The 14,695-nt window shown below is 40.1% G+C and overlaps 1 protein-coding gene across 1 annotated transcript in view; it reads left to right on the top strand.

Annotated features, from left to right (window-relative positions):
* Positions 1–2,789: 2,789 nt before the first annotated feature.
* kcnh2b (potassium voltage-gated channel, subfamily H (eag-related), member 2b) overlaps positions 2,790–14,695 on the top strand; it is a 258,122-nt gene continuing 246,216 nt past the window's right edge. The window contains exon 1 of the mRNA XM_036217494.1: positions 2,790–3,909. Coding sequence (XP_036073387.1) covers positions 3,834–3,909 — 76 coding nt within the window. The 5' untranslated portion in view covers positions 2,790–3,833. The remainder of the gene's footprint in view (positions 3,910–14,695) is intronic.

Genomic DNA, 14,695 nt, shown 5'->3' with positions numbered 1-14,695 from the left:
AGGAGATACATGTTTAGGCACCATAAGTCTGGAAATATTGGAGGCAAATAAAACTATTTCAGAACTCTGTGAAAGAAAGGGGGTAAATGTAAACAGTTATGGTCCAAAAATGTGAAATTCCCTTAGACCCTCCTTCTCAGTAAGGAAAAACTCCTAAAAAATAAATAACAGATTCTGGAAAAAAAGAAGAAACATTAGGGATGTCCACATGAAGGAGGGATCCTCTCCCAGAATGAACAGGCGATGTACCAGGACTGTTAAAGAACTATTAGCCTATCTAACTTTACAACTACGTATTTGAATAATTTAGCAGATGGGCTTCATCCAGAAGGATCTGGGACAGCTGGGGGCGCGAGAAGAGCCAGAGGCGAGGTCCACAACCAATAACAGGAGCACAGACGAGCCACCTGGAATGTGGAATCTCTCCTGTTCCAATGCAGGGGAGTGGGAAAGAGGAACAACACATGAATCACACTGCACCAAACAGAGGCATGGAGAGCTAAATGAAAAATAACAAACATACACTGTTTTTTTCAGCTTGAGCCAGGGAATGTGCAAAAATGTGCAAGGAACAGGGAAATACCACTTTATGCAAGCTTGCCACGGTAATGCCAATCAAAACGCTGTTTTTTCTCTTTTTTCTCTTTTTTTTCTCTCTCTCTCTCTTTTAAATATTTTTTCTAAGTCCCAGGAGGAATTTCAGTTTTACTAAAGGTACTAAAGGTGATGTCTTTTTTTTTTTTTTTTAATAATTCAAGAAGGCAGCCTCTGCCCAAGGTCAAAGGTCAACAAAACTTCAGCTATGGTAATAGACGATTGCTTGAACAAAAGCTTTGTTTTCCCACATTGAATAAAAATATAAAAATTTCAAGTGTCTGCCGAGCTGTAGGTCGTGTGGCTATCCCATAATAATAATTTCAAAACTTCCTTTGGAAATCTCCGACATGTTTGTTTTGGTGTTTTTAAAAACACTTTTTATAGGAACTCTATACCTGATGTTGCCCCCATTCAGTTTTTTATGGTTTCTCTGAGATGTCCTCATACTTTATTTTATTTTATTTATTCATTTATTGGGGGGGGGGGGCTTTGCCACACCCAAAAATAATTGTTAGTTTTTGGGTATGTGGTGGGAGTCAAAATTTTCACTCAAAGATGCAATAAGAAAGAATACGAAAAATCTGTTCCTTGAAGCCCAGGATGGCTGCAAGACAAAATAAAAAATGATTTTGAATAAAACCTCGACAAATGAGACCGGTACGGGCCGGGCAGAGGAAATGCCTCTAACCAACTGTGAGTGACAGCTGCAGCTCACGTCCTGGACGGAGAAGCTGACTGGGATCTGGGGGGATGCCTGAACAAATGAAACAGTCTGCAGCCCTGAAAGATGACATCTATTACACATGAGGTGTGAACTGTCTTCTAAGACACTAGTGCTTAGTCCTGACAGCCAAGTCACACTTGGCAGCAGGTCAGTGCCGTTTCTGGGATGGCAAGAGGGATGAAAGACCAGACACTGACAGTGGTGAGGGCTCTGAGTGCCAGCAATCCCAGAATGCAACAGCTGAGACTTTGCGGATAGACATGCTGGAAGAGACGGTTAATGTAGAAAAACGGGAAATTAAAATAGTTGATGTTCTTCAACTTTTATCTCATTTAGAGGCTTCAAAATAAAACATTAGCAATATGTCTGAATGTTTTTACTAAATATAAACTCATGCAAAACCGAGGTCACTGCATGTCATGGTGAGTATTCCTCTGATAGATTTGCATCCTCACTAGTTCTGCCACAGGCACACATTGTGTTGGTCATGCAGTCCTGCATGTATTTGGTTAGTAAATGAGCAGCAGCAGTTTGCTGCTCGCGCTTCACTTTTGTTCTCTTGTCTCTACAGTAGTCAAAATTCCGTGAATAACAAATAAAAATGTCTATTATCTGCACAGATATCAGCAAAATCACGATTTCTTTCACCATATTGATGCTTTTGATACCTTCATTGCACTCTACAGGCTTCTATATTTTGAGTGGGGTCTGACGGCAGAGATAACCAGTTTTATTTAGTCTTAATTTTTAACTACCTATAATTAACAACGATGCTCCTCAGGGAGCTAACCTGGTGCCACTACATCTTTTTTTTTTTTTATCAACTTTCACAAAAACGTTTATTCAGATTATTTAACTTACATTAATATATTTGTACTATCCTTAAAGACCCACTCTGATAAAAAAGTTAACATGTTTTTGTGGCATTTTTGTGATGATGGAAGACATATAAACAAAAATTACACTTAAAATTGCATTTCTGTATATGTCTTTATTTAAACTGTTGTGAACCAGGAGCAGAAGAAAAAAATGTTGTTTTATTTGTGACCAAAATTTCCCAAAAGCTAAAATTTTCTGATAGGCATGTTAAGAGTTTTGCTGTTATTCTCACTAATACCCTTTCCTTCACAACTCTAGCATCACCCCCTCAAACAATTTTCATCTTCATTAAATCAGCTGTCTGAAGCTCAGCTCAGTCCACGGCCTCATCACATCCCATCTGGGAAACTCAGTTTTTTAAAGACATTTTAAACCTTCTCCAAAACTTCTTTCAACCATAAATGTATCAATATTCTAAAGCTGCTAGATTCATCTCCAAATGATATTTAAAGATGATCATTTGCGCCTTATGATCGGGCTACACTCCGGCGGAAGCCTAATTTCCGACCGTCCTGAAGGCATCACTGTTGAGCATGACGGAAGGGGGAACCCCGGTGGAATGACGTAGCTGAGCAGCCAGAGAGGTGAATCCCCATCCTCCCTCCAGACACCATCAAGCAGCATCACTTCTCCCTTTTGTTTTCCTCTTTTGTGTTTTTCTGTAAACGCAGACGGCGCAGCTGAGATCGGCTGCAGCTGCACCGCCTGCGCAGCTGCAGCCGCTTTTGCGCGTCTTTTGTAAAAGAGAAGAGCCGCACAAAGGAAACGCGCAGAGGAGGCGTGCGTGGGAAAAAAGAAAAAGTGAGTGTTTTCCGTGGAGCAGAAGGTCAGATTGGAACACCTGCAGCTCCGCTCGTTCATCTCGGACAGGTGTGCGCGCGCCTTCAATAAAAGCGCTTCCTGCTTTTCCTGTCGCTCCCATCCGTGACGCGTCTCATCCCGAGGGCGTCACCTGTTTTCCACCTGATCGACTGAGGACTCAAACCCACTGCCTAAGCCTAAAAACTGTTTAATATTTGGGTTTTGGCGCTATCGTTCACCTTTGGATCAGAACAGGTGAGAGCGCGCGCTCTCCTGATCATCACGTGAGGAGAAAGGGTTAAAGGAGGCGCAGTGAGACGCTGGAGGAGCTGAAGTCATCCGGCAGAAAGGAGGCGGGGAGACACGCACAGAGCTCCAAAAACACCCATCCAGGACATCCACGCGGGTTCTGTTGCGCGCAGCCGCGTTTGGCTGACATTTACGCGTAGAATGAGGATAAAAACGGCGCAGCCGTGACTACAGATCCAGGTCTACGCGCACGGACTGCCTTTCAGCAGCAGGCTGTGGCTGACGATGACAGATCCACGGAGCTCCAGAGCGCGTGAGGGCTGTGGAAACGGAACCTTCTCTGCCAGCCTGGAACTTGAACGCTGGACGCAGCTCCCGTCTTTGCGCACGGCGCGCCTCTTTTAGGAAACTCTCCTCTCCATCTTCTAGACCTCCTCCAAGGAGACGCTCCGGGAAACTTCAGGACCTTTCTGGATTACTGGCATCGAACAGTGGAGCGTGGAGTGCGCACTCAGCTGGAAAATCTCCAATTTATTCCTCTGAAAGTTAAAGAAATCATCTTGTAGAGTCCAGAGGGGGCATCATGCCGGTCCGGAGGGGCCACGTGGCCCCGCAGAACACCTTCTTGGACACAATCATCAGGAAATTTGACAGTCAAAGTAAGTGCAGACGCGTTTTTCTTTGGCATGCACCAAACTTTTCCATCCGCATGGTGGAAGTTTCACGTGTTGGTGCCCCCCCTCGTTACGCAATTATTCAGCTGACTTTTATTTTTAAATCCAATTTGTCTGTTTGCGCCGTTGCTGCGTTTTTCCACTTTGGCGCAGGTCTTGTGACTCATCAGAACCGCTACGGAGCATCATTTCTGAAAGGAGACGTCACATGATGACCCCCCCACCCCCCTCCCTCTTCCTTCACAAAGATGGCACTCAGAACAACCAGCCTGTTTAGAGTCTGCAGAGATTATACGTGATGCTTTTGAACATGACTTTCTGCCTTCAACTGCTGCTGTTTGGGTGGGTGGAGCGGAATGTGCAGTCTTTGAGGTGCAATGATTCCAGGCTCATTTAAGGACAAACTTGTTTTAAAAGAAACCTTTAACACCTCAAGTAATCAGCTTAAATATGTTGGGACGATTACTAAACTACTTCCTGTTATTTACGCTTGTACTTATGTGAATTTACAGTCATCTTTAAAGTAATCGTTTTTTTTATCATTGTTTTATAAAACATTTCAAAATTTAGCCTATGCCACTGATGCTCACCCAATAGTAGCTGGGATAGGCTCCAGCAACCCGTGACCCCCAAAAGGGATTCAGCCGGTTCAGAAAATCAATGGATTGATTGAAGATTTGTGTGATTGTGGTCTGCTGCGTGTTAGTAAAAAGCGGCATTTCTGCATCTATATGGAAAGACAAAAATACATTTATCCCTTGTGCTATCTTATGGGGTCCAGGTGACCCCATCCTTATATGTTGTCCATCCCATGACAAACGTGGATGAAGGTGGACAGGATTTCATGTCTGCCACGGACACCAATGAAAAACAAAAATCACTGTAAGATAAAAGTTCAGCGCTCTGTCATGTGGGGTCCAGATGACCCCACTTCCAACGTCAGTAGGATGACACAAGGGTTAGTGCGTCTTAATTGGTTCATGGAAATATTTGAAAATTGATTAGGCTGTTTAAGAATTCACATGATTTGTATTTTGTCTTGCACACAAAAGAGATACATCTGGAGAAGTAGTTTCCAAAATAAAAGAATATCTCTGAAATCGCATGAATTAATGCCTTATAGTCACTATAGATATACACCATATGATTAAAGGTAATGGCTCACCTACCTTGACTCACATATGAACTGCTAACCCAAAGAGTTCAATATGATGTGGGTCCACCTTTTCTGCTATTACAGCTTCAACTCTTCTGGGAACCACGAGGTTGAGGAGTGTTCTTAGGAACTTTTGACCCATTCTTCCAAAAGCCCATTGGTCAGGTCACACACTGATGTTGGTGGAGAACTCTCAGTCTCTGCTCTAATTCATCCCAAAGGTGTTCTATGGCGTTCAGGTCAGGACTCTGTCCAGTTCATCCACACCAGACTCTGTCCTCCAAGTCTTTATGGACCTTGTTTTGTGCTCTGGTGCTCAGTCATGTTGGAAGACGAAGGGTCCACTCTAAACTGTTCCCACAAGAGCACGGAATTGTCAAAAATGTTTTGGTATCCTGAATTATAGAAAGTTCCCTTCACTGGAACTAGGGGGCCTGAAAAACAAGCCCACACCATCATTCCTCCTCCACCAATGCAGTCTGAAATGTCCTGTTCTCCTGCGACCTCCAAACCCAGACGGCCCATCAGATTTCCAGATGGAAAATCATGATTCCACCCTCCAGGTAACTACAGAGGAATAAAGCTGATGAGCCATACAATGAAGGTGTGGGAAAGAGTAGTGGAAGCCAGACTAAGAGCAGAAGTGAACATTTGTGAGCAGCAGTATGGTTTCATGCCAAGAAAGAGCACTACAGATGCAACATTTGCTTTGAGGATGTTGATAGAGAAGTACAGAGAAGGTCAGAGAGAGCTCCACTGTGTCTTTGTAGATCTGGAGAAAGCTTATGACAGAGTGCCCAGAGAGGAACTATGGTATTGTATGAGGAAGTCTGGAGTGACAGAGAAGTATGTCCGAGCAGTGCAGGACATGTATGAGGGCTGTAAGACAGTGGTGAGGTGTGCTGTAGGGGTGACAGAGGAGTTCAAGGTGGAGGTGGGATTACATCAGGGATCAGCTCTGAGCCCCTTCCTGTTTGCAATGGTGATGGACAGACTGACGGATGAGGTTAGACAGGAATCACCATGGACTATGATGTTTGCAGATGATATTGTGATTTGTAGTGAGAGCAGGGAACAGGTGGAGGTGGAGTTAGAGAGGTGGAGGTTTGCCCTGGAAAGGAGAGGAATGAAGGTTAGCCGCAGTAAGACAGAGTACATGTGTGTGAATGAGAGGAACCAGAGTGGAAGAGTGAGGTTACAGGGAGAAGAGATAAAGAAGGTGGAGGAGTTTAAGTATTTAGGGTCAACAGTACAGAGTAATGGAGAGTGTGGAAAAGAAGTGAAGAGGAGAGTGCAAGCAGGTTGGAATGGGTGGAGAAAAGTGTCAGGTGTGATGTGTGACAGAAGAGTTTCAGCACAAATGAAAGGAAAGGTGTACAAGACTGTGGTGAGACCAGCCATGTTGTTTGGACTAGAAACAGTGGGACTGAAGAAAAGACAGGAAGCAGAGCTGGAGGTAGCAGAGATGAAGATGCTGAGGTTCTCTTTGGGAGTGACCAGGATGGATAGGATCAGGAATGAATACATCAGAGGGACAGCACATGTTAGAGGTTTTGGAGATAAAGTCAGAGAGGCCAGACTGAGATGGTTTGGACATGTTCAGAGGAGAGACAGTGAATATATTGGTAGAAGGATGCTGAGTCTAGAGCTGCAGGAAAGAGGTCTAGAGGAAGACCAAAGAGGAGGTTTATGGATGCAGTGAATGAAGACATGAAGGTGGCTGGTGTTAGAGTGGAGGATGCTGAAGACAGGCTTAGATGGAGGAAACTGATTCGCTGTGGCGACCCCTGAAGGGAAAAGACGAAAGGAAAAGAAGAAGAAGACCCTCCAGAGAAGACATCTCCTCTGCTCTAGAGTCCAGTGACGGCGGGCTTTACACCACTGTATCCACACTTTACATTGCACTTGGTGATGCAGCTGCTCGGCCATGGAAGCCCATTACATGAAGATTGTGTGTACTGTACTTATGCTGATCTGATGGTCACATGAAGGTTGGAGCTCTGCAGCAACTGACTGTCCAGAAAGTATTTGCACTACAGCATCCACTGACCACTCTCTGTCAGTTTATGTGGCCGACCACTTGGTGGCTGAGTCAACTGTCAGTCAACTGTGGAATATTTAGGAAATTTCAGGGCTGGATTTGTTGCTCAGGTGGAATTCTGTGACAGTTCAACGCTGGAATTCTCTGATCTCCTGAGAGCGGAACATTGAATGAATGAATGAATGAATGAATGAAATGGTTTATTTCAAGCAATCAGGAATAATACATGGAAAAAAAACGCATCACCTTGAATTACATCTAGATCACTTGAAAGGGAGTGGGAGGAAGCGAACTTATAAAATCACCCCGACTCGAACATACCATTTTCTCTACATGAATTATCAATATCCGGTTCAGGACTTAATATCAAATATTTATACTCTACAATAACAGATTCACGTCATAAATGATCATTAATATCATTGATGTAATCAAATGTAAAAACATCCACAGACAAATCATTTATATTAATCAGTAACATAATCTAAATATTCTTGTTTGAAAAGATTGTATTCATCAAAGAATTGTTGTAATAATACAAAAAGTAATAAGTAAGACTCCATTTCATTTGTTAATGCTAAAAATTTTTTAAAATATTCTCATTAAAAAAATAATTTGTCCAGATTATCCCGTTGTTCGTTACGTGCCTTTTCTTGACGGAAATCTTCCACGAGTTGCAACAGTAGCGATAGCTTAGCTTCAGGGTCCATCAGAGCTGTTAGCTTAGCCTCATTCAGAAAAGCAGTGGAAAGTTTTCCTTGGATATCAGCGAGCCATCAAATCGGCTTCAAAGTTTTTCTTCGGCGCCATCTCCAACTCTCCTCGTTGCAGTTGCTGTTTTGCAGTAGCTCGGTGATTAAAGTCACTTATGAGCAACTTTAGAAGACTTTAAAAGCCGTGGAGTTGAGGAGAGCTGGAGACACACGTCTGCTCGTGACCTGGAACTGGAAGATCCCCATTCTTTCACAAATATTTGTAAAAACAGTCTGCATACCTGAGAGCTGGATTTTATACACCTGTGGCCAGGTGATTAGGACGCCTGATTCTGATTATTTGGATAGATGAACTAATATTTTTGGTAATGTAGTGTATGTCTAAGGATTAAAAATGGACAAGTCTGTTCCAGGCGTACAGGCGTACATAAAGGCTGTAGAGCCCTCAGTAAACAAATGTTCATGCACAATTTTTCAAGACTCAAAAAATTAATTGCTATCATAAAAAATGTCATTTATTCATACGATCTTCGGTTTAAAAAAAATCATCTCTGCCTAAGTCAGTTTTAAGTCTAAACAAAACGCAAACATACTAGGTACTTCCAATGAGATGCTTTTTTTTAAGTCGGTATCCCATCAATTGATGTCGGTTGGACTAAAAGCTCTCAAACTCTGTGATGTGCCAGTTCATCAGTGAGAAACGGAGTGTGAAAACACTGCCATTCTCAGTACATCCAGCACCTCCTCATTCCTGCTCGCACCCTGACAGTCTTTTTCTTCAGTGCAAATCAGTCTCAGCAGCTACAGATCCTCTCAAAGCTCCACGAGCAGAGGGAAATGTTACGGCCCCGAGGTCCATCACTAAAATGCACTGCCAGTTATTGTTGTACAAACTGTTACGCAGGCCTGAAAATGGTCTGGAACCAGTTTCTGAATGATGCTGACGGCTGTCCGTCTGTCGCTGCTCCTCCCCTTTATGCTGCTCTGATTCAGGCGGGACCATTTGTGGCAAAATAAATGAGGAATTACTCAGAAATACACCTTTAATGTCCTCCATCATCAGACAAATGCTTCAAGAACATGTTAAAAACATGTGTTTCATTGGAGTGGGTCTTGAGCTCGTGCAAAGCTGTGGACTAATATAACCATCACACTATAGTAAGTTAGACCCATCAGACTGTGGAGATGGAGCAGACTTTAACAAACACAAACAAATAGAACTGTTGATCTGAACCTTTGTGGCTGAAGTGAATCGATTAGTTAAAAAAGAATTTATTTTGCTAATACTGAAACAAAAATATACACAGTTGATAGTAGGGCGGGTATCGGTTATAATTTCCAGAATCAAATCGATTCCGATTTTTTTCAGATTCTTCAATTCAATTCAGTTTCAAGTTTATAAATGTATACACATTTGTTTAGAAATATATTAAAAATATATTATTTAATTTGAAACTATTTATATTAATCTGATACAGTTCACATATTGTAATTAGTAAAATGATGAGATTGTTAATATCATACAGTGTTACATGGATTCTTTAGAGTACAAACTCTAACAAAAATCTTCAGATCATTAACAGTGGAACTGGAACATTGGAAACATCTGGAATTTCCCCACCGTGGGACAAATAAAGGACTTCCTTATCTTATTTTATTGTAAACATTGTTCTACTCCTCCTGGAGGACGTTTCAGTTTGGCCACTAGGTGGCGATCTTGCCGTTGAAGTACACTTTATTTAAGAAGAAGACAACAGTATGAGAGAAAAAAACTAAGTTTTAGACCACAAATAGTTACTTTAAATAAATATTTCCTTAAAAGAGTTTGAAAAATGAATGCCTTTGAGTAAATAAAGATGTTCATTTAGTCAGCTATGTATTTTTCTGGTCAACCGAACATTAGCATTAGCCGTCCTATGGGAAATTGTATTTAACATTTGCATCAAGCTAGCGGACTTTAGCTTGTTAGCTAATTTATTTCTTTTGTGAATCGATTATTGATCTATTAAGCTTAAATCAATTCAAATCGATTAACTGATATTTTCTCTACCCAGCCTTAGTTGATAGACTCTTTCCCTTTACAGCAAATACTGCAATCAAATAACTTGTGGAATTATCAAAAACTACTCTTTTAGCAAATGTTTCTAAAATTTTGGTCAGTGAAACTGAACGCGAACAGGGAGTCAGTGTTGTCCTAAATATTCGGCTGAATTTCAATGTGCCTCTCCTCCTTAGTTTGAACGTTACTTTATGTATTTTTATAAGAATTCTTAACATCTGTCCACGGACAACAGATGATAAAAAGCTGCTGGGTTAATTCAATGTGCACTGTCCCAGAGAAATAAATAAAATTGAAGTTAAAATTAACTTATAAAGGCAACAATAACACACAAAACCAAAATTGTTTTTAGTTCTAGTTCATCTTTACATCAGCCATTCACTACTTTTCAGAGAGAGTTACCAAACAGATTTCCTTCATTTAGCTCCACTCATTTCTGGTCAGCATCACGTCGAACTGCAAGAGCTGCCAGGACACCGTTTCCCATAATGCATTGTTTTGTAGGAAAGATTGTTGGTCACTATTTGTGTTATCCATCTCCTGATATTGATATCAGTTTTCTTCTTGCATTACTGCTTGAGCTGTTCTGCAGTCCTGACATTAAACTTGGGATCGTGTGTCCAGCTGCATTGACAGGAACACCAGACGGCTCAGAGACACTCTGATAGCCTTTAGCTTGACCATGCTAATCCGTGATTCTCTTTCATCACCTCCTTCAGCTCTCCTTTCTCTTTGAGAGCTCCGTGTCAGTGGAGTGCAAGCCTTTATTTAACATCCAGGAGTCGACGGATTCTCCAAAGGGTCCGAATCACATGACCAAGTTTAAAATGGCATTTCTGGTCATCTAAAGACGGGCACTTGATTGTATTTTTGTTTTTTGCTTTTTTTAAATAGGAGCTTTCAATCTTGATGAGTTGTTTTTTTCTCGTGATAAACCAGATACCTAATCATCTCTGACTGGATGCATATTTGTTTCTGGGAATAAGTGAACGCTGACAGAGCCTGCAGGCAAAAAGAATGAAATCAGCCTTTTATCTCTTTGGGTACAAAGTGAATCATCAAAAATTCATGGCGGATTTTATGGGATAAGCAAGGCCAGATGAAAAGATTTCAGACACTTGAGAGATTTGAGACGTGTATCGTGTTTGGAGAGAACGGTGAGACGAGCGGAGCTGTGACACACAGACTTGATGGCGGAGGTGATGTGTCCGCTTTGTGGTGAGGATGAGACGGGTGTTCCTCAGGGCAGGACGGTGGTCACATTCCTGCATCCTTGAACACAGATGCTGACAAGAACGGCACCAAAGATGGAGAGAATGCAAACACTTTAACCTTTCATCGACACCCCAGGTATTTGGACGAGCAGGGAGCTGGGTCTTTTTGTGTACACAGAGCCCCAAAAACAATAGTGCGTATCAACACAAGAACCTGAATTACAGACTTGAGCTCGTTTACATCAACTTTTCATTGGAAGGGGTCGCTTGAGCGTGCGTTGTCAAGGGCAGTGGGAACGTAGTGTAAGATGAGATTTATTTTTCTCTGTAAAGTACATTTTATTTATATAAGGTTGCCGTGGTGACGGTTTGGCAGAGGGATATGTAGAAGAAGAAGAGAAGGAAGTTGTTCGGTTCTATAAGTGTTACTGTGCGGCAAACGAAGTATAATAGTATAATAAAGATGTCTTCATAGAAAAAGAGAGCAGGCCTCCCTGTGTTGTTTTTTTACCCACATCTCTGGATTCTCTGAATATTTTTTTTAAAACTTGAGAAAAAAATATTTGCAAGTTCAAATTAACAGTGAATGGCTCTTAGGTTTTCTCACATATTTGCAGAATCAGTTTTACCTGTAAAAAAAAAAATAAACAGAAATACAAATACTGTAATAGTTTATACAGTCTGCTATACATCTGTGAACAAAGACGGTGCATTTTAGTGGTCAGGACAAATAAGACTTTAACTTGTATAGCAATGTAACAAGTACATTTTTCAATACAAGTGTAGATAACATGTAAAGGAAATAGTTTTGGATGCAAGTCTGATATGGAACACCACTTTTCCCTTTATCAGATTCTGTTGATCGCATTGATCAGGGGTGTCGAACTCGATCTCACAAGCAGCCAAAATCCAAAACACAACTTAGGTCACGGGCCGAACAGGAGAAATTTATTGAGCACTATAAAACTACATTTTTCAAAAAAATAAAAATAACTTTTTAACATGGTTATGAACTAGATATATAGCATTACCCATGATAATACTAGTGTGAATGCTGTACGCTGAATTTGGCCTCTAAAGATGCTTGTGCTGATAGCGGAAGATGCTGAAATTAATAGGGACCAGGAAAATAATTGCAGTTGAGTGGATCACTCCTTCTGGAGTATTTATACATTTCCATGAAACTGCAGAGTTTGGAAAAATTAATAGTTTTGTCATTCTCAAAACTTCTGGCCATGACTGAAGCTGATAGTCAGCCAAAATATTAGCTAGTCAAAATAGCCTGAAAATCTTTTAAAAAGCCTAAATTAGCCAAAACAGCTAGCATGTAGCTGAAGTACTAGCTAAACTCCAAAACAGTCAAAAAAAATCTTAGTAAATACCAAAATATTCCAAAAAACTAGCTGAATGCCAATTTTTAAAACTTAAAAACTATAACTTATAACATAATAATGAATAATAAAAAGGCAGGAATATTGTTTCAGAATAAATCAACTTAAACCTTAAATAACTTTCAATATTTTACTCTCCATAAATATATATTTTGTCAAAATTTTACGAGTTAGAAATGAGATCATGATAACATCGGGCCATTAATAACAATAAAATAAAATGTTCTGGAGGGCCGGATAGAATTACCCGTAGGGCCGCATTCGGCCCCGGGGCCTTGACTTTGACACGTTTCATAAATGGTTGAAGAGTTACAGGACGTCAAAGAGTGTTTGTTATTTAAGTGTCAATGGTGACATCTGTTGGGTTAAGGTACCTTATCATTTTAAAAAAGCAAAAATTTATGAATTTTAGGATTTTAACAGTGAAAAAGGGAAAAAAAAAATCAAATTTTGCCTGTTTGTGTTTTGGGTCCATTGTGTTAATTCCACATATTAGTTATAAAGTTTCTGATGATAAACAGGTCACAGTAAACTGTTTTAAGGTGAAAATATAAGTTAATTCAACAATAATCAGAAACCTTCACACTCTGCTCTTCTGTGGGTTAAAATGTCTTCATAAACCTTTATTTTCCAGGAAAACACAATCTAAGCACAGATCCTCTTCATCTACTTTGTTTTAAAAGTCATTCTGTTAAACTGTCTGAGGAAATTGATTTTCCGTCGTTTGGTATTTCTCATTGCTTGTGTTTTTGGCCCCTGGGGGGATTTTCTCATAGAAACAGACATTATGGTCTGCATGTTTAATGCTGTTTACCTCACAGGTTTGGCTTTTATTTATGTGCATCTGAACCCTGTGGTGCTTCTAAATGAGAAGCAGAAATTGAACTAAAACGAGCAGGAGAAACTTGAATCATGAAGTTCTGTTACCAAAACCTCATAATTGTCTCCATTACGTCTTTTGTCATCATTAAAATCACATAAAGTGCTTCAGTAACTACTTCTGTCTTTTCTTTCAAAAATAACCAACATAAAATAGCCTAATAACTAAAATAACCAAATAAGAATCTAAAATAAAACCCTCTAAAGTTTTTTTCCCCATTTTAAATTCAATTTAATCAAATCCAAATAATTACATTGAATTAAATCAAAATCAAATCAAACAAAAAATAAGTTACATTTATTTTCCTAGCACTTCTTCTTTTTTTAGACCTTTCCATTCCTTTGTGTCTGCACAGCTGAATGTTTACTGTATTGCGATCTTAAATCCTCGCTCCGCTTCACAAACCGTCTGCACGCCTCCTCTCAACCAGCATCTCATTCGACCTCTGAGGGAGACGGAGCACTTTCAGAAGTCCTGCGTTGTTTCTGTGCTGCTCCTCAGAGGAGGCTTTGCCCAATTACAAGCCTCAAAGCCACCGTCCTCCAGGGAGGATGCTGTCACTCCACAGCTGAAGTTCAAATACTCTATTACCATGGCAACTGCCCTGCTGCCTCCTCCACCCACACAACTCAGCCCCCCTGATGCTCACAAACACACAGCAAACGGTGGGGAAAAGGTAAAAGTAAAGCACAACATTTCTGAAGCACAACTTAACTATCAAAGTTTTGATGCTGACTATTGCAAGATTCACTTCATTGCACAAATATCAGTTTAAACTTTAGTAAATTCTGTTGGTTCTTTTTAAAACAGACCAGCAATCCATGAAACATGAAATGAATAAACCGTGTTTGTGGATGATGGAACTGTGGGAATGAATACTCTAAAAGTAAGAAAAGAAGACTTGTCTAGACTAGTTTTTTAAGCTAAAAAAATAAAAGAAAAGATGACTCGTCTGAAGAAGAACAGCAGTAAAAGTTTAGAAAGTAGTAAAATTCTCTGTCAGGTAGCAAGTTGTTTTAATTAACAAGAAATCTGATTAAATGCATCAAAATCTAGAAATAAGGAGTTCAGCATAAGCATATAAAAAGGTAAAAACAAGCTTGAAAATGAATTCTTACGTAGAATATTTCATATTGAATATTATACAGCCCAATAATATGTTACTAGTTTGTATTTTTTTATTTTTTTATTTACTTAATTGCAGTTAAGTTTTATAAAACTGACATATATATATATATATATATATATATATATATATATATATATATAGTAAATAGTGAAAATGGCTCACTTTAGTACTAAATGTGAACAAAATGA

Source organism: Oryzias melastigma, linkage group LG20 (assembly GCF_002922805.2).
Source record: "Oryzias melastigma strain HK-1 linkage group LG20, ASM292280v2, whole genome shotgun sequence".
Classification (NCBI taxonomy): Eukaryota; Metazoa; Chordata; class Actinopteri; order Beloniformes; family Adrianichthyidae; genus Oryzias; species Oryzias melastigma.
This window is presented reverse-complemented; position numbering and strand designations above follow the sequence as displayed.